This window comes from Ischnura elegans, chromosome 6 (genome assembly GCF_921293095.1).
Source record: "Ischnura elegans chromosome 6, ioIscEleg1.1, whole genome shotgun sequence".
NCBI lineage: Eukaryota > Metazoa > Arthropoda > Insecta > Odonata > Coenagrionidae > Ischnura > Ischnura elegans.
Genome location: NC_060251.1, coordinates 100,702,267 through 100,722,840, shown reverse-complemented (window position 1 = coordinate 100,722,840; position 20,574 = coordinate 100,702,267). Strand labels below are relative to the sequence as shown.

The 20,574-nt window shown below is 38.7% G+C and overlaps 2 protein-coding genes across 4 annotated transcripts in view; one reads left to right on the top strand and one right to left on the bottom strand.

Annotated features, from left to right (window-relative positions):
• LOC124161259 (NEDD8 ultimate buster 1-like) overlaps window positions 1–14,026 on the bottom strand; it is a 36,875-nt gene extending 22,849 nt beyond the window's left edge. For 2 of the 3 annotated variants that reach the window (XM_046537545.1, XM_046537547.1), the window contains exons 1-8: window positions 13,816–14,026; window positions 13,495–13,728; window positions 13,012–13,274; window positions 12,811–12,931; window positions 12,546–12,641; window positions 9,702–9,859; window positions 5,515–5,711; window positions 2,797–2,958 (exon numbers count right to left, since the gene is read on the bottom strand). In XM_046537545.1, the coding sequence (XP_046393501.1) occupies window positions 2,797–2,958; window positions 5,515–5,711; window positions 9,702–9,859; window positions 12,546–12,641; window positions 12,811–12,931; window positions 13,012–13,274; window positions 13,495–13,623 (1,126 nt within the window). In that variant the 5' untranslated portion in view covers window positions 13,624–13,728; window positions 13,816–14,026. The remainder of the gene's footprint in view (window positions 1–2,796; window positions 2,959–5,514; window positions 5,712–9,701; window positions 9,860–12,545; window positions 12,642–12,810; window positions 12,932–13,011; window positions 13,275–13,494; window positions 13,729–13,815) is intronic. The other variant, XM_046537546.1, reaches the window with a different exon arrangement.
• A 3,242-nt stretch (window positions 14,027–17,268) lies between these two features.
• LOC124161428 (atherin-like) lies at window positions 17,269–18,210 on the top strand. Its single transcript, XM_046537745.1, has one exon. The coding sequence runs from the start codon at window positions 17,269–17,271 to the stop codon at window positions 18,208–18,210; it is 942 nt and encodes a 313-aa protein (XP_046393701.1).
• The last annotated feature ends 2,364 nt before the right edge of the window (window positions 18,211–20,574 follow it).

The window sequence follows — 20,574 nt, the reverse complement described above, 5'->3', positions numbered from 1 at the left end:
GGTAAACTCGGTGTATTACTTCAAATACGTCGCGAGCGTAACACTCAAAAAGAAACTTTTTTTCAACAACGGCAATTTTAATCACATCATTTTTCAAGCTTAGCAAACTTTTTACCGTAGATTATGTAGGTATTACATTATTTGATAGAAAAGTCTTCCAAGGCGGGAACGTTATACAAACTTCCACCGTTTTCGCCTGTAGAAACAAATGTAATGCGTTATTTCACTTCACTGCCGCATAACGTACAGAAACAATAAACATACACCAATGGAAACATTTGAGGCATTACTGCGATACTGTTTTATCAATTAATTTTTGAATTTTCAGTGGAAAATACCAAAATAATAGAATGATCACGTAAATGAACTAATTAAGTGCATAGAAAAATGGCTTCGTCGGTTGTGCATTGGCATAATGATTGACGAAACAATGCTTTCCATGATTTTTACTCAGTGCGGCGCTTATAAATTGTTTGAATAGTTAGTCATTGTTTGAGTAAGGAAATTTAGTGATGCAAAAAAACATCGCCTTTCGTCTGGATTTATGCTTACATTTATCGGATAGATGTTTATCTGTCGCCGCACCACTCCTGTTCCTGTATATCTGTTCACAACAGGTATATTGGCTATTATTTGCTCCACCTCCGGTAAAGCGACAACTCGCTATAGCGAGTGTTTATTAGTACACCGTGGGGTGTCGTTATATCGAGGTTGCACTGTATTAATTATAAAGCAAGAACTCCTGAAGGAATATTGACAATAATCATGTAGTCGATAATTTGATACGAGAGTTTGAAAGGAAACCAGACGTGATGAAACGTGATAAATGCCGGAACTATAAAACTAGACCGTCAACTGGGATCATTTGCGCTGACTTCATTCAACATAAATACTTAAAAAAAACTTATTTAAACTTGAATTATCCCATTCAAATAGTATTGTATCGCAAACTATTGTAACCTTCAAAAATTATGAAGTCCCATGACAGTTTGTACTACGCACTTGATCGCCGATAGGAGTAGTTCAGATACTCGTGTGTTGCCGAGTTACCCTCAATTCGTACGGGAAATAGAATTGATCCGGCTTGAAAATGGAAATTCGAGGTGAAAAACGGACATTTTTAATTGACGAGAAAATGAAAATTTTAGAGATAGTTGATTCCCACACCGGAATCCGCATCGATTCAAACGCTGGCGAAGCAACTCGAATGTTGGGGCTGGCAATCCGATCGGATTCCCAGTCTCAACATTCAATACCGTGGTGAAAAATCGCGATGCCATTGTAAAATATGCAAACCAGTGCGGACATTTATAGAAAAAGAGAATATATGTGAAGAATTCCAGGTAAGAATAAATAGAACGCATTCTACAAGATTAGTTTTTAGGTACAAGATCATCAAATGTCCCAGCAAATGGTGTCATCTAAAGGCCTGTTTACATAGTACATAAACCCGTACAAGTTAATGTCTAAATTATGAACACAAAAATGCACCCTGTATTCACCCAACTTGTGCGTATGCACGAACAGAAAATAGAACCTGTTCAAATTTGGTTCATGCATTCATAGTCGGATTTAGGGGCAGGAGACGTGCCCCCCCAGATGCTTAAAAAAAGAGACAAAATTTGAATATGGTTATCATAGGAGGATCTATTGGGGGGGGGGGGCACGTGCCCCCCCAGACACTTAAAAATATGCAAGATTTTTAATACGGTCCGGTTATCATTGCGTTCGTTTTGTATAACGTGGTATCATTGTTCCCCCCCCCCCCTTCAGAAAGAAATCCTGGATCCCCCCCTGATGGACATCATTATGTTCGCTTTGTTTTGTGAATTACTCAAGGAGGCTCAATCATTTAATTCAATAAGAATAACTTTGATATAAAAATAAAGAGAATTTTGTAAAGTCATCGTTATATCTTGTTTTTAATCTCAATTAAGACAAGATCTTTTGCCTGTCAGGCCCTCTGTGCCCCTCCCAGAAAAAAATCCTGGATCTGCACCTGCCTACATTCGTACATGTCCCGCTCCGGTCCACAAAAATCATTCACGCAAGCAGAAATTAACTCGTACGTGTTAATGTATCGTGTAAACAGGCCCAAAGGCCCTTGAGAAAAAGTATTTCCCCACAAGATTGGGAATCGAAGATTCCACGGCATCTATAATGGTTGGTTGGATAGATTCAAAAATAGGTACAGTCTTGTATATAAGATGGTGAGTGGTGAAAGCAAATATGTTAACATAGAGACAGCAACTCAGTGGAAAGAATTTGAATATATTAGAGTTCTGGAAGGTTACAGCCCAAAAGATGTTTTCAGAGCAGACAAAACAGGATTATCTTTTAATTTTTTCTGCCAGCAAAAACACTGTGCTTCAGAGGGAAACAGTGTTGTGGAATAATGCTTAGTTAACAATAAAAAAATTAACATTTCCAAAGCCAGTATATGAATAAAAGTGAAAATTCTCTACTTCCCACTATTTGCATTTTCCCGCAATTTACACTTTTTTTCTTGGGTCCCTAGAAAAGTGTAAATAAGGGGTTTTACTGTAATTAGTAGAATAAATAGCCCAGGAGATGGGAGCATTCAACCAAAAGAAATATCTACTAACAGCAGGAAATGTAATCATAGAAGCGAGGACACAATTTATCAGAATTTACATTTACTGTATGCTTTCACATGGAAGTGGGGCATAAGCAATGACAGCAGTTTTTCGTTTACCTCAAAGGTATTATATACAGGTTATAAAAAATCTAATCCAAGTTGTAGGAGAATACAAGCAACCATGTGCTAAAGCTTACCTAGTTCTAAAACTTGGCTAAGACTAGCATCATCAACAGCCAAAAGTTTATATTCATTTTCAGCCCTTTGTATAAGTCTCTTAGCAGCATCACTCTTGCCCAGATGATAACTCACAATTGCCTGTAGTAGATGAAGGCGGAAGAATAGGGCTCTTTCATTGCCTGCAAAATGAAATAAAGTTAAGCAAAAGCTGACAAACTTATAACCATACATGTACTTAGAAACAAGGAGTGTTTAGTCATTCATAAAGGAAAACGCAAGTACACAATCCAGATTATAATTTGAACTTCAACCATGTGGTTCTAGCAGAAAAACCAAAGACATCTCTTGGAACAATGAAATACCTTTAACATTAAAAAAAATGGATACCTTAAATTCATACTAGCAACATTTTTTTCAGCTACATCAATAATTCAATACTATAGATTAGGTTAGATTTCAAATGAAACACAAGCAAAATGAGTAGGGATGTGTGAGTGCAGTAGGTTCTTATTAAATCAAATACCCTCATTACAAAGTTCTTATTTTTATGAAGCAAATCATTGTTCCAAACGAAAAGGCCAATCCAATCTTTAGTAAAAGATTCATTATTACCCAATTATGTCCCAGTCCCGTTAAGTGCTACGTTTAAATTCTCCTCATTCACAGTGCCCAAGAGCATCTATTGTGATCCTTCTTGGAATTCTCTCCTTAACTGCGGGTAGGCTAACAACCAGGAAAAAATGCATGCTACCTCAGGGGTCCGTAATGCATTGCCATTGCCGACAGTCAATGAATTTTCAAACAAGTCTAAAAAGAACTCTTGCGTCACCCAGGCCTCTTTGTTGCTCATCCAAATGAAAAGCAAATGCTACTTTGAATGCTACTTTGAGCTCGAGCCAGTCTCAATCACAGCTTGGGAGTTCATCGAAAAACGTTGCGACGACTGTACTATCAGCACTAGCAGATTCACTGAAAATATTAACCAGCTCACAGTTTAAAATTCCAGAACCAACCCGAGCTTTCACTAAATGTCTCATGTCTCAAAGCAATTCCAGAAACCAAAGTAAAACCAGAGCTTTTGCACAAATAACAGCCTATGATAGAGGAGCATCATTTGACTGTTAATTATAAATTCAGGTAATTAGAAGTGTTTCCATTTTTTTCCAGCCATGGCCTTCCTGTATGTGTTAACCGCTTGGCTGAAGTTGGCGTGGCTGATGTCATTGACATTTTAACTCAGTCTTGTCTCAGTCTTCATTCAGAATAATAGTGTGGACCATCGACGTTGTGAGCTTAAACTTTCGTGCAATATCGCTTTAACACTCTCCATTTTCAAAGCAATCAATCACTTTTAATTCCTCTTCTAGGTTTATGATGTTTCTTGATAACTGTTTTATTTTTTTATTGACATTCCTATTTTTTACCACTGCTCACTTGGTTTTTACTATTTGGCTGTATCAAAATCACCTTCTACGGCTGAATAACTGCCACACTATATTTCGGAGACACAGAGGGCCTACAACTGCTGAGAGGGAATGAAGCCAATGTGTTTGAGACTCTCTCTTGGACCCTTTTACGCGTTGATGCTATTCTTGCGCAACTCGGCCATTGCTCCATTTCTCCCTCATTATTTCCGATGACCTTGAAGGCTTTAGAGGGGACCCTTTACATGGAAGTCAATTGGCCCGATTACCTACGATGGAAAAAATTACATCTCTCACCGTATTGCTCCAAAGAAAACTCATTTCCACAAGCTCCAAACTTAATTGATGATATAAATTAACTAATGTCATTCAGTTAAGGAGACGAGATAAATTACTTTGGTAGGTCGGCTGTCTGGACAGCATGACGAGTAGTTATTTCGGCCATTGCGTAGCAATGAATTTCAACAAATATATACTAACAGAGAATAAGATTTGAGGCTAGTAATACTAATAAATGCATAAATGAGATAAATTTCTTGTGTACGTAGCACAAGTTTACGTCAAGAGAGTGTTAAGGTTATTTGATTAGGCTAAGCAGCGTTGGGATGTTTCCCTGAGGAACGAATTTGCGTTATATCGAAATTGTGTTAAACATAACTGCGCTAAGCGAGGCATGGGTGTATTTGGATAGATATCAACTCTTTATTTCTTCGTGGTGTGGCCAAGGATTATACATTTCACACATCCATGGGAAGAACGACAAGGAACTGCCAAAGGAATTTCGAGGGCAAGAGCTAGGCAGTCAAACATTATTTTTTCCTTAGGATCACTTTTCAAACAGATGATTTCAAAGACAAACTAGAATATTTTAAGTTATTAATATAATTTTGTTAGGAATTACTGTCCTAAGTCACAAAAAATCCTATCATTCCATCGACCTATCCCTGGTAGATGCGATAGTTCCACAGTGTAATTACAACTACAGTGAAACCCCTCTTAAATGAAACTCAAGGGACCGAAATTTTGCTGTTTCATTGATCAGGAGTTTGTTCCCCGGAGATGATTTGCACGTGGCATCATTGCACGTTTTCAGTGGTTGCGTGTTGTTTTTACAAAAAATTGACCAATCATACTACAAAATACTAGTAGTATGCTTTGAAATTGTTCAAGTTGACGTGCCTGAATGATAAAAATATTCTTCAACTGTCCTTAACGCACTGGAAAAAATGGCGAGAATTCTATGCAATGTGTTAAGAAAAATTACACCACTTTCTTATTATATAAAATTACAAAAATGGAAGAAATAATTACCAGTGGTTCCTTTCAAGGTGATAAGTCGCTCCAAATTAGTACCATAACTGTTATGGAAGTTTTCTTCACACTTCTTCAACCTCTGTTCAGCATCAGGAAGATGACTGACACTCCTTAAGCATAAATAGCACCATACAATGTCCAGGTTCAAAAGGGCATAGTTATCTACAGATTTTAGAAGATTGGAGTTGCACTGACTGAAAAGAAAACCAAAAACAACAAATCAAGTAGAAATACTAAGTACCAAACCTGATATGACTCATGTATTCCTCTAGACCTCTGACTAAATGTTTACAATGGAAAGCAAAGTTCTAAACTTCACACTATTTTTGAAGACCATTATCTCAGGAGTAAATAGGATAAAACCTAGATTTTACACAGCGGGAAGGGCCAACATATGGAGGCAGCATTAAATCTAGAGAGCGTGAAAAAGTAGAAGTAAAAACGTAAAAGATTTACAAGGAAGCCTTAGACACCACCAGGTTAAACCTAGGTACATTTACATAATCTACTTTTTATTAAAAGCACAAAAATCATTTTTGCCCCAAACTGTTGCGTATTTAAAACATTCCCTGGCACACAGGGCATTTCATATGCCCTATGGCACTGTGTGCTAACCTTAGCTGGCCTTGGTGGCTGTGGCCTATAGTCCCGAGCTTGCCTAAGCAAAGGTCATGGGTGACTGATCACATTGTTGGTAACCCCAATGTAAAGGCCAATATTTGATGTTTACAAGGCACTTAAACATAAATGAAATAAATGACCTTATATGCAATTTGAGTCAAATAATGGTGCCTCCACAAATGTAATGCTGGATAAAATGCTTAGCACATGAGTAGTAGATCCATTGAAGCCTAGCAGGGAATATGCTAATTAGCACTAGAAGGACCAGACCTGTAATTTTTTATGGGTAACCTGTACTGTAATTATATAGCCTAGATTTCAGAACATCTTTATTCTTTCTAACTTTCCTTTATATTTTATGGAACGTATTCTGCTATAATTTAATTCAATTTTTTTGCATAGAAATGGAATTATACCAGTGGTCTACCTTAAAAGACCAACAACCCTCAAAATGACAGATTTAGCATTTTTTATTTGCAAAAGTAACGATTACTTCATCCAGGAAATCACTGCACTACATTACATCAGGCCAAATTGATGTTTTAGAAGTCACATGTACGCATTAAATATTTTATTTTGAATTGAAATAAGAGGCATATCCGCCATACCAAGTGGCGTGTGGTGGGCTGGGATAGGGGAAGCAGAAGTGATGTGACCGCTTGTTCATTGCAGATTTTTTATTGTAAAATGATTTTCAAAAATTACTCTTATCAAATTATTTATTTTAATTATAATTAAAAGTTGTTTTTTAAATATAGAAAGATGTTACAGTAGACTCTCGTTATTACGAAGTTCACGGGACCGAAAAACCGGAGGTTCGTAATAACGAAGTTCGTATGAACGTTTCTTTTAGGAATCGTCGAAAAAAAACAGGATATAATAAACGAGTTTAAATTACGTGAAAATACATATAAATAGGAAAATACGTTTCAGTTTCTCGATAGAAGAATGCGGTATGATGCAATCTGTGGGTTGATATCTTCCCGAACGCAGTCAGTCCGATATACGAACTAGATGCGTCCCAAGACCTTGTTCCTAAGTTGACAAACCTACAGTCCGGCCGCCGAGTGTTTGGGTGGATCAGGCTTATTTCAATACTCCTTATGCATTTGACGTTGTATGACTGGGCGAGGGTGTGTTAGGTGCGTTTGGGGGACAGCGATTGGCTGTAAACCGTGCTGGCCCAGGGTTATCTGCCCCTTTTATTGTGCCATCATCGGACAAATCTCGCCGGCCGGACTGTATGCAAGGAATCGAGAAGTGCAGTTATCCTTCCGAATGCAACACTGCATTACACGTATGCGCTAAATCCCGAAATTTGACAATTTTGAATGCTCGTACCTCTGAAAATTCGTAAATAGAATGTGCGTAAGAAGACTATACGTCCAATTTACGAGCAGTTATGAGTGGGTCACAATGACTCCACAGGAATGAAGCTTACTATATAATGTTGAGTATAAACTGAATAAAGAACCATAACTGACGCTCTAGAGCACAGAACACGAGAAGAACTTAAACGTGGCGCGATTATTAAAACTTATCGTAGTGAATTTCCACCAAAATACCGTTGCTTATGTGTGGAACTTCGTAATAAAGTTCATTTTGTAATCGCTGGGACCAGGATTGAGGTTCGTAATTTCGTAAAAACGAAAATTTCGTGATAACGTTTCTTTTACTATAGCTTGTATAGGCCTTTTCGTCGGGACCAACGAGTTGCTTCGTAATAACGAGAACTTCGTAATAACGTTGTTCGTATTAACGAGAGTCTACTGTATATTTAATGATTATCAATCAATTTTCACGTAAAGAAATACAGTAGACTCTTGTTATTACGAAGTTCACAGGACTGAAAACCTGGAGGTTTGTAATAAAACGAAGTTCAAATGAACATTTCTTTTACGAATCATCGAAAAAACATACTTTGTCACAATGTCTTGTCTCTTCAATCTCCTGAACTTAAAATCTTCACAGTAAAGTGAATAATATACACGATTAAATTACGTGCAAGTCCTCGATATACTAAGAAGATGCATCCCAGACCTTGCTCGTCAGTTGATAAACCTATACAAGGCATCAAGGTGTGTGTTTATCCTGCAGAATGTAACTGCATCACTATCATGCCTTAACTCTTGATTGTGAAGAACTTATCTTAACTCGATTGTGATGAACTTACATGAACTGGGCGTGCGACGTAGGCGGAGCCGAAAAAAATTGCTGAACAGTCCTCGAAATCACACAGGATTACATGGTACTTTATTCAGATTATACCCAAAGTGCGAGTTCCTCTGTACCACGTCGCATCGGCTAACTCCAAAGGGGCCAAATTTGAAATTTTGGGCACGCTTAATTTCTTCAAATGTTCGTATCTCTGAAAGTTCATAAATCGAATGAGCATACGAAGAGGACCAACAGTACGTCCAATTTACGAGCGTTATTGAGTGTGTCACCATAATTCCACAAGAATGAAGGTTATTATATGATGTTGAGTGCATACTGAAGTATCTTTTACTGAAGGAAGAACCATAATTGACACTCTAGGGTACTGTACACAAAGAGAACTTAAACATTGATCAATGATGATAACGTAGCGTAGAGTATATCAACCTAAATGCCGTTGCTTAGTTGTGGAACTTCGTAATAAAGTTCATTTTGTAACCACTGGGACCGGGACTGAGGTTATTAATTTCGTAATAACGATTCTTTTACCATAGATTACATATGCCTTTTTGTTGGGACCAACGATTTGCTTCGTAATAACATTGTTCATATTAACGTGAATCTACTGTACTAAAAATAATTACTATTCGTCAAAATGAAGGGTAATTGTCCTTCTAGGTAGCCATACAACACCGGACCTTCAGGTGTTAAAATAAATTCTGCATAACATATTTCAAATATTTGTGTGTGATTATAAGCTTCCTAACACCAAGACCAACAACCAGCAAAATAAAAACTACAGCTGAATATCACCTCACAGCACAGTCCAATCCTACAAAAACAGTAATGTAAAAATTTATCCTTTTATGCTCAGAACATCACCACTTACTGAAATGAGATCTCAGATCACCACTTAGAGCTCAACCTTTATTTACTCAACTTCAAAGGTGTGTAGAGCAGGGAAATTCCATTTATGATGCAATTACCTTAGGAGAAAATTATGCCATGTGATATTTTGATAAAATTGTAGCATGCAAAAAAATGTCAAACTTCTAATTAAGCAGGATCAAAAAAAAATTATGTAAGAGATTTTCATGTACGGAAATAAAATAAATTATCGAAATACTTTCTAATATGCCCAAAATTAACATGTGATGGAATTACTACCAGGTCAACCTCCTAAGTGTAATGATTTCAAACGTCTTCAAAACTTTTGTGGAGCGAAGTATAATTTGAAAACCAAGTATAATTTGAAACGCTTCGAATAATGTTTCAAATTTGTACTGATTTCATAAAATTAAAACATTTAGCTGTAGATTTACCAAGATAAAATATTTTCATCCCAAATTTTGATTTGAGAGATACAGTTGACATTTTCATGGAAATGCCCAGCAATAAACACTTACTTAAATTCTTTTTCAGCCTCTAGGAAGAACAAGAGAGCCAATGAATAGTCTTCTGATTTCAAGGCAGCTCTCCCTTTCTCGTTCAGTGCCATGGCCACAGACAATGCCTGTGCTTCCTCCTTCGGGAGATTCAAAACCTTACCAGATTGGTCAGCAACCTAAAAACATTAATGGGGCAAAAATCGATTTCAATTTTCCAGAACAAATTTCTGAATCTATTGCAGTAGCAATAATTCTTGCACTGGCACATACTGTCCTTGAAAAAAGTCAAGATACATAAGTTTGAAGTGTTGTATCTCAGTATCCACTCAATCAAAAAAACTGAAATAAACTGGAAATGAAAGAGAATTCATTTGTGTTTTCTCAATATCATCAGAAATTTATCCTTGCAAAAACAATTTTCTTAACCTGCTTATTAAAGTAAAATATGCAGTTTGCGATTCTCAGAAAACAGTAGCACCCCTTAGAAGACTATTTTCTTAAGAACTCCTCGAAGTATTGACGTAAAGTTTCAGTAAAGAAAACAATAGAATGGATCCTTGAATGCATATGCCAGAGAAGATCCTTACAATAATTTAATTAGCATTAAAAATTATTGCTAAAGAAAACTCTACTATACGCATAATTTCAAGACTTTCAAATTTAAAGCCTTGCCTTCCCAATTCCATTTTATTTTCAGTTTATGTCAGTACAACCAACGTAGTAGTTACTGAGGTACAGCATATCAGGTATATCGCCTTTTTACAAGAACAGTAGATACTTTAGTGCAGGGGTAGGCAACTGAACTGAACTGGCTTCAGAGCAATTAGATTTGGCCCAAAAAATGAGAAGCAGTTTAACATTTTAGTTACGGAAAAAGTCCACTCAATAAGTGTATAACTAAATTCAGTAAAATAATTTAACACTAAAAAATTATCTCATGACAATACATACATACATTTGTGCTCCAGTTTATAGTTTCCACTAGAAACATGCCCATTTGCAAGTATGTGAGATAAGGTGGCTGAACTTTGGAAATGTATGTAATTAAATAAATGCCTAAAATCAAGAGATTTCATGAGTATCACAGGCAGTTGCAGGCAATGAGTGGATATGCAGGCACCATCCCTTGATGTGAGGGTAATTAGACAGTGGTTTTCATAGCAACCCTGCACATGTGTTAAAGCTTACCAGGTTCACGCCCAGAGAAAAACCTTCTCACACTTCCAAATTTCTAAAAATCCATGTAATAGATGGCCCATGGAAAACAATTGCCCCCTCCAACAAGACTATCAGTTATTTAGAAGCCTGTGTCTCAATCTGGGGAAGCCCTCCCCTTACCTTATAACACAAACATTCTGACTGAAACACTAATAGTTAGAAAATCTAATTAAAATAAAAAGAGGTGACATTAAACCTAAACATATTTGTACATTTTGCATAGTTATCAGCAAAAAAATATTTACATGCTGTCACAGAGGCATCAGTTTGGGACATAAAAAGTTTTTGGTTCTGAGCTGATATCAATTTACAACAAAACTGTACATCGACCGCTAAGTTCTAACAACACGTATCTCAAAATTTGGCCGGTTTGAGACAGCCATCTTAAACAAAGTGTAATCACATTTAAAAAATAAAATTCAAGCAAATAACAACTTTTTTGCAAATGTATGCTTCTTTTTCAGTTTTATGGATTTTTGGTTTTTACTTTCAGAGTACAATTAAAAATATAAATAGTTTCTTTTGAACCCTTGCTTGAAATGTTGCTATTATTGAGATACGTGTTGTTAGAACTTAGCCATCAACATGTTAAACAAGGTATGACACTCCGCTAGTAATTGCAAACCAGAAACTCTGTATGAATCAAAAGTAATGAAATGAAGCTAGTTGTAGCAACATGAAGTGGTTACCACTCGTAAAGAGTAGTGATAATTACGATACATGTCCAGAAAGTAAGTGCCTCTTGTGCCATGTGATTTTTTTATGACAGTTGGCAACATTGAGTGATAGTGGGGCACTGAACATAAAAGGTGGCCTTTTTTAGTAATAAATTGTTAAATAATGACTAATTTTTATTGTTTAAACACGTCCTATTTGTTTATTATTGCTTCCAATGACTTGCAAGTTATGTCACAATGTGCATAAATGAATTTCTTCAAAATAAAACAATAACCACTGCTTCATGGGCTATGGTTCCTTAGTAATCAGCATTTATGTGATTTTTCATTTTTTTACTCTGAGGTCTGACTCGGCAATGTCCAAAGGATGGTAACTTTATAATGGTTTGGTTCTGAGCTAAGATAAAGTGATCATTATTCATCATAAGGATACTGCTTCATAAGGATTATTCATCATAAGGACACTGTAAAATACATTGATAATAAATGCTGCCAAGTGCACACCGTCATAAGGTTCATTGTCACTGAAGGAGTTCATGAACTGGCTTGGTTGGGATATTTTAAACCACCCTGCATACTCCCCAAACTTGGTAACTTCAGATTATCATCTTCCCACCTTTCTGAATACTTGCATGGGTAGAAAAAAATTCTCAACCGATGACAAGGTGAAACAAGAGGTCTCTAAGTGGACGAAGTAGATGGTGGGAGAGTTCTATGAAGAGGGAATCAAACACTTGCGCCATGGCTTAAAATCTGCATTATAACACTGTACATACCTTCAATATCATGAAATTTTAAAAAACGAATTTCTTTTCTATAAAAAAGAAAACTTCAGTACTCTTTACTTTCTTCACGTTCCTTGTATGAACTTAAGTCGACATTGCTTAGAGCAACACTTCCATAAGAAACAAATTTCAAGAGTTAAAATATCTATTGCAGTAAAGTGGCAATAAAATTAGAAACAAACCTGAAGATACGAAACATTATGATCATTTCTTCTACAGGCCAAAAGCTGAGCATCAGCCTTGATGGAATTTAAGTGCCTTTGCCTCTTCTCTTCATCCTAGAAAATGAAAGGATTGAAATGATAAAGTTTGGCACTGAAATTACATTTATAAGTACAAATGGCAACTGATAAGGGTTGATAAAAATCATGATTTAAAAAATATGATTTTCCAATCACGGTAAACATATCAAAATGCAGGCGACGCACATTAATGCACTTAGCATACCTGAAAGTCTGACTGTGATCCATCCAACTGAAGTGCCATCAACTGCATTCCATTGCGGATGGATTGAGAAGATAACAGGAGCTCATCCTTTATGACTTGACCACTAGAAATGAGTTTCAACCTGCATAATGAAAGGTTTGTGTCTATTAATAATTGATTATCTTGCCCCTATCAAGTAAGCAACAGGTATGTATTACTTACCAAACAGGGTCAATGTTTAGTTTCTCAGCCAAGGCTACCTTAAGAGCCAATCCATTTTCGGAGAGCGGTATTTCTACGGTTTGCACGAATGCAGCTTCTCGATGGTTAGCTGAAACTCGAACTTTCAACGTAGCAACACCCGTTTTTTGAAATTTTTCACGTGCTGCTATCTTCTCGAGAGCATTCGCCTGCAAATCTTGTAATACAGGAATAATACTCGACGAATCTAATTTGAGTTCTTTACTTAAATTAACAGCAAGTCCCTGTAAAAATAAAATATTTCAGGCAAGAGCTATTGCAGGGGCTTAATTACAACATAAAAGGCATAAAATTAGTAACTAGCAAGCAAAAGGCTGTTAACTACAATGGAGTAGAGATTAGAGACTACCAATGATGCTAAAAATGAGGATTTAGGTTCCATATAAATGGTATTACTTTAGCAGCTGTCGTTCTGTGAGTACAGAAACATATAAAAAAAATTACCTCCAATTGCTCATCACACCTTCCAGAGCCTTCGATGAAGTAAGGTTGAATCCAAAGCTTAATACCGTCTATATTAAGCTTATTTCGTACTTTCATAAGTACATCCTCACGTTTCTGAATCGCATTCATTTTGAAGGATATACAACTTAGCTACGCTTTTTGATTATTTATGTACCGCAGATTATAAAATCATTTCCAACATGTGAGCACATGCATAACTCCCCGATAACTGCACTGAAATTGGGTATGGAATTAAATAATAAGAACCACCACGACAAGAATATAATTTTCACCACATGTGAATAGTCTTGCATTACTCACCGTTCACCGCTTGCCAGGGACTATGTAATCGCCATGATGAGTCAAATGATTTCATAACTGCTGATAGGCGAATTATAGAATATTTACTTAAACTCAACAGCAAACTTTCCGAATATTTATGATCCTAATTGTCCACAGGAGACCACGCTATCATCCACAATCCACAAACATGCGCTTTCCCTGTATCACCATGGTCTGTATACAAAACGTGCTTGACCAAACGTGATAATTTGTAGAATGGCCGTAGGTGGCGGCACACACCAACGTACACCAGAGTCCTCTAGATTGCTCTCTCAACACTACTCTCTCATCATGTCGAGTCGTCGCATAGGCTTCCACTATGGGATTCACGACGTCCGCCATTGTTAGTACAAACACCCCGTTTTCCCATAAGGAGATGTGGTAAAATTTCTTCGTTTTTTTGGTAAGCGAAGAATGTTGGTAATTTTCGGATAGTTGATATTGATTCTCGAAACCTTCAGTAACATAAATACAAATTTTCTAGGCATGACAACAATGGAAACGACGATAATAAAAATAAAACCACGGCAAAGGCTAAGCGTATTACGACCTGATTGAACCCTTATTTTAATGGGTTGACACCCAATTGCGCTAAATAATCACTGAAAGTACTATTAACGGAAACTCTTACCCTCAATAAAAAGGCTCTTTGCAAAATATGTACTGACACAAGCAATTCCGCCGCGAGTTTAATGACTGAAATCAGATAGTAGGACAGCGGGTACATGAATGGGCGTAACCAGCTGGAAACAGCCCTTCAGCGGCGTAGCGCGGTGGGATCGGACCCCCCTGCCCCCCCCCCCCGACAATATGAAAACACAGTTACTTTGATTAATATAAAAAACAAAATATTGAGAAATGACGAGTTTACAAGAGATTTCTTTGACAAATAAAGTTTTTTCGATCATTAACCCGAACGAAATTCCTGGCTACGCCCCCCCCCCTTAGAAGCGAAAATAAATTAAGCTCGTAACGAAAATTTTAAAGAAATTATTTTTAAAACTATACTCGCATAAGGCATGGAACAAATTTAAAAATCATTCTCTTCATTGTATAGGCCAATGAAACGCTGTCATAATTTACTTACAATTTTGGTTTCTTCTTTATTTGCAAAAATGTTACTAATTGAAAGACCACGACATGCCCTCCTTTTTTTGATCCTGGGTACCAGTGGAGCAGCGAGGGGGGTTTTGGGGGATAAATTCTCCCCCCCCCCAGAGCTCAAGAGAAATTTTTAAGTTTTATCCATTTTACTTAATTGGATTAATATTACCAAGAGAATAGTGTAAGGACTAATAAAATATCCCTCAGAAAGCAGTAAAACTCACCATTTATCTTAAAATTCGCCAATTTACTGATCTCGCACCTATCACTAATCCTGGAGGGTATTCTATACCCCCACACACACATGTATTAGTTGCACCTAAACCCCCCCCCAGCCTTAATTCCTAGCTGCATCCCTACTGGGTACTCACATGAATAGATGTGCTCAATACCAAACGTGAATGATAGAAACAGACAGAGGGTATATCTGTTCCAATGATGGTAGTATTTAGCGGTCTGGGGTGATTTGGGTCCTGATGGGGGAATTCGGAGGTCCTTCTTCGAAAATTTTAGGAAACTGCATGCCCGAAAATGGACTTTGACACTATTCTCACTCTTAAATAGTAGATAAAGTTAATAAAAAAGAAGTTTAGCATGAAAAAATACTATGAAAAGTGAGAAAATTATTAAAGTATTAGGGAGCTGATATCTCTTTCGTGAATTTGCCCCATAAACAGCAATGAAATCTAAAAAAAGAAACTAAATACAATCTTTTCGAATAACCCTTCCAAATAAGCACTTGCAGTTTCTTTTTTGTCTTCGGGACACCTAAATCACTTCATTTTTTTACAATGAGTATGCAGTTAAGAAAGCAACAAATGAATACGAAAAATTTTATAATTACAAAAAACATTGGTTCAAGTAATCTAAGTAATGAATATCTTTTTTAATTACACCTTTAATATCCCTTCAAGATGCAGCAGGGCCCCCCTAACCTTGGGTGCCTCAGAGATTGCCAACCTGGCCAGTCCACCCTTGTACCCATATAGCAATGCAAGCCAGAATCAAGCTTGCAGCAACCTAGAAAAAACAAACCTGAATCACGGTTTAGACGCCTTGCTTATTAACATACCAATGCAAGCCCTTCCATTGTTTAGTGCATTTCTAATGGAAATAAAATTTAATAAATACAAGCCTAGGTGAACCACTCGGGTAATTTCCTGGGAAATATGTACTTGGAATAGAGAAACAATAACAAAAGAAAACAATTCTAAAACATTCGTACAATACCTTGAGAAGTAAAAACAGAAAATAATCTAACAGGAATCATGTCAGACCATTCTCAAAAAGCCTAGTAGGTACAGAAAGAGGTACTCTTACAATTAAATCAACATAAAAACTTGTGGGATTTCTTCTCCAAGTCTTCGTTGTAGGGAAAAGTTTTGAAAATGTGTCCCCTTTTTACAATAGTCTATCACTGTCACAGAATGTTGGTGTATGTGAAACTAGTGATTTGTCGAATTTAAATGTATGGGCGGTGAAAGATGTTAGGGGAAAGGCTTGTGCTATTCCCTATGCTGGATCGCACCAAAGTATTTTTATTTCTGAGCTTATTCACTGCCATTAACCTGTGGGTAAGATAATGTAAATTACTGTTTGTCGTAATTATCTTCATAACCCAATTTCCATGACCCAATGCTTCACCACATATATTACGTTCCAGAATGCCGTGGGTGATTGCTGAACTCCTGCCGCACAGGGATTTTGACAAAACTGTCTAAACAATTCGTAATAGTTGGGTGAACAGAGTGGGGGACAAGTTCTTCGCTCTGTATCCTTCTCGCATTTGCAAGTCAACTATTGTTGCGAGGATGATAGTGAAACAGATGAAACCGTGTGAGGAAAGGGACGTACTCCCGTTGATATATGTAACAACTCCATTTGGTAAGAAACCTTATATATATCATTTTCCATTCTGGCATGTATTTGCATTTTCTTGAAATTATTGAAAATCATGAATTCACTGTGCTTAGATTCATTTATTTTTTTCTCCAGAAACATTGCATGCTGCCACGCAGTTTGGAATAGAAGTGGTGGGTTGCGAGGAGACGGACCTTGAGGTCTTTCTTCCCTCGTCTGAGAGGCTTAGGAGGAAACGGAAGGTGAAGGATCAGAGGTATCCGGGAGAGAGCAACTCTGAGGCTGAGTGCTCAGATATTGATTATTTGAGTGATCCGCCAACACCAGGTAATTTGCTTTTCACATATCTTGGAAATGTTTAAATAAGAAATATATCTTGAATAGTAATTATTACAACTGCTCTTTATAATTAATGAAATATCTAGGACCTTCCAGTCGAAGTCGTGGACCCTGATGTGCGCCACCAACATGGCCAAAGCCCGCGCCAAGAAATTCAAATCTCCCGGCACTAAGGACGACCACGTGGACCCTCCCCCCCCTAACCTCCCCTGCGTCACCGTCCACCCCCCACGCCAAGGAGAAGGGGCGGACGGGTGGACGTCATCGGGCCACGTGGCCGGGAAGCCCGAATCTCCCCTCACCTCTCCTCACTTCCCTTTCCACCCACGCCAACGACGCAGTGACTTTCTCTTTTCCCCTACCCCGGGCCTCAAGACGAACGCTCATTGGCTAGCAGCAGGGCCCAGCTCCAAATATAACGGGGGCCCCAGGGCCCGAAAAGGCAGAACGGAGGAGGGAGGACAAGGAGTCGGACCGCAGCGCGCACAGCCTCGAGTCGTCACCTTCAGCAACTACGGGGGTGGAGCGAGTACATCCTCACCCCTACGCCGTACTCGCGCTTTTGGCGACACGGTATCTCACCCCACGGTGCAGACCTCACTGAGGACGGATGCCGAGACGACCCCGCCTCGCCCGGAACTCCGCCCGAGCCCGCCAGCTACAGGAGGAAGCAGCGCGCCGCCAGCCGAACCAACCTGGAGGTTCCAGCCCGACGCCGCCGCCGTACGCCCTACACCAGTTCGAGCCGCTCCTCAGCCCGCTACCGCCTACGCCACCGCCGCACGCACTGCACCAGTTCGAGCCGCTCCTCAGCCCGCTGCCGCCTACGCCGCCGCCGCCGCACGCACTACACCAGTTCGAGCCGCTCCTCAGCCCGCTGCCGCCGACGCCGCCGCCGTACGAACTGCGACTCCTCGACTCGCCGCTCACCCCGTACGCAGACGTGACCAGGCTACCCCGGAGGATCAGCGACCCGAGGGTGGTGAGGATGCTGTTCGGGCCCTCGCCCCAGAAGCGGCCCTCCAGGCGACCAGCGGCCCTCCAGGCGACCAGCACCCCAGGACTAACTAGGCCCGCAGACCGCGGCCTGAAGCCCTTCAGGCAAACTGCTATTGTTTGATCAAGCCTACGCAGAGTTAGGCCACTATGTGTAACCAACCGACCAAATAAACTTGGGTCAAACTAAGATTGTAGTTGTGTGTCATTTGTTTTGCTTGTCGTTCTCCCAGTCTACTCATGCGGACCCGTTCCCAGCAAGGACCCCTCAGCGACTCAGAAGCGGAGGATACGACAACCCTCTGCTGCTTCTGCCAGCAAATCTGGGATGGTGTCCATGTCAGATGTATCCAGATCAGGGTCCAAGAAGGCAGTGGATAATCGAATGGCATCCTCCAATGGGTTGCCCAAGAATGCAGGAAAAAGGAGTATGCTCCCTAAGCCATCTGTCTCCAAGAACTATGGGCTGAACCAAAAGGCAGGCCAAAGACTACCGACTGACAGTGAAAGTGTACGATGGGGAACCGTGCAGGCGCTCGCCGGAACAATACTGGCAAGGGAAGCTGAGGGAGTTGGACATAACAGTGAACGAGAACAGCCCGGTTATGAAGAAAATAGAGAACGTGTTCAGAGAAGCGCAGGAGGCACTCCACCGAAGAGGGGCAAGTTTGAAAGAATCACCGAAACGGTTCAAATACTACTACATAAGTACTCTTGCATGCCTCCCACTGAACTTAAAGATTTAATATCGCCTGATCACTCTGATTACAGGCTTGAATTTCATGATCCTAAAAATTTGAAAATGTGTGAAGCTGCTTGTCACTTGGCCACGTTAAATGTAAATAGAAAGACTTTGCTTGATTTTAAAACTTATTACGAAGGCAAGACTCCTGTCGTTTATGCCAATGATATGAATCCTTTTTCTTATTATCACCATCGCCAAACCAGTGCGGATTATTTGAATGATTTGCTTAAATTTCAAATGAGTAGCGATGAAGATAAAGTAAGGGAATTGCTTGGTAATATTAAAACTTGGTTTAATCGCTTGGGTTGGTCCATTCCTATTATAAATGAGGATGGCATAAGGGAATATCAACTTAATCCAAAAATAAATTGTATTGCTGTCATTGATCCTCCTAATAGTGGTAAAAATTATTTCTGGGATGCTATTGCTATGAATGTTGGTCATATTGGAAGAGTTAATAATCGGACCAACCAGTTTGCTTTGCAAGATTGTTATAATAGACGCTTGGTTATGGGTAATGAAATTTCAATGGAAGGAGCAAAGGAGGTCTTTAAAAAATTCTGTGAAGGGACTGCTTTTAATATTAGAGTGAAATATCAAGGAGATAAGATATTCAAGAGAACTCCTGCTTGTTTAATTTCAAACTTTGATTTAGATATTTGTGGAGATTCTCATTTTAGAAATGTAAGACTTCAGACTATGCGATGGTGGTGGTGGTGAAGAGAAGTATAGGGAAATGGTTCCGCCAGCCAAGGGTGAGAGCGCGCTCCTAGGCAGCGTTGGCAGCATTACAGAATGACGACTTGGAAAATTTTGAAATTATTGATGATTCACACATTTATACATATTAACCCAGGAAACGCCGTCTTGTGTATTAATATCAGTGAAATTCTGATAATTAGTTGCAAATTTTCTTTTTTAGCACTAATCATTACGGTAGAACGCAATTAAAATGTTAAGAAAAGCAAAACCATTGAAGGAGTGAAGGGACCAACAGCATAATTAAGATTGATGTACCTTAATTTAATTGCCGGATTTGTCCCAGATTACATGCATTGCCTTTTCCTTGGAGTTGTAAGGTTGCACACTCAATTAATTTAGGAATCTACAAGAAAAATGTTTTGGATTGGTATGGAAAATGGTGACATACGCTTCAGTCATATAATTTCCGGAATCGATGAATGGCTAACCAAAATTTGTGCTTTGTCCTCCATTACCAGATCAGTTCGTCGAATCTCTCATAGTAGTCTCTGGAAAGCATCTGAGAGGGGTTCATGGTTGGTGTTACATATTGTGCCTTGCCTGAGAGGTCTCCTCAAAAGTAAGCATTTACTTCACCTTTCATCATTGTTTAAGGCCACAAATCTGATCCTACAAAGATGAATTTCCAATGAGGAAGTAGAGGAAGCCCAAGAATTATTCCCAGGTGTATTTTCTTGTTCAACAACTACTTTGGTGTCACATCAATGGTATTAAATGTTCATCTTATAAGCCATATTACTCAAGGTGTCTTGAACTGGGGCCCACTATGGACTCAATGCTTTTATGTATGAAGGACAGAGCCGTCATCTGCGGCAGTTCGTCCAAAGCCCTGGTCATGTACTGAAACAGGTGGTACATAGTAATTCCCTTCCTTGTGTAATGAGCTAGCTACATTAAAAAGTGTAATTGAACTTTGTGGAAATCGATTGAAT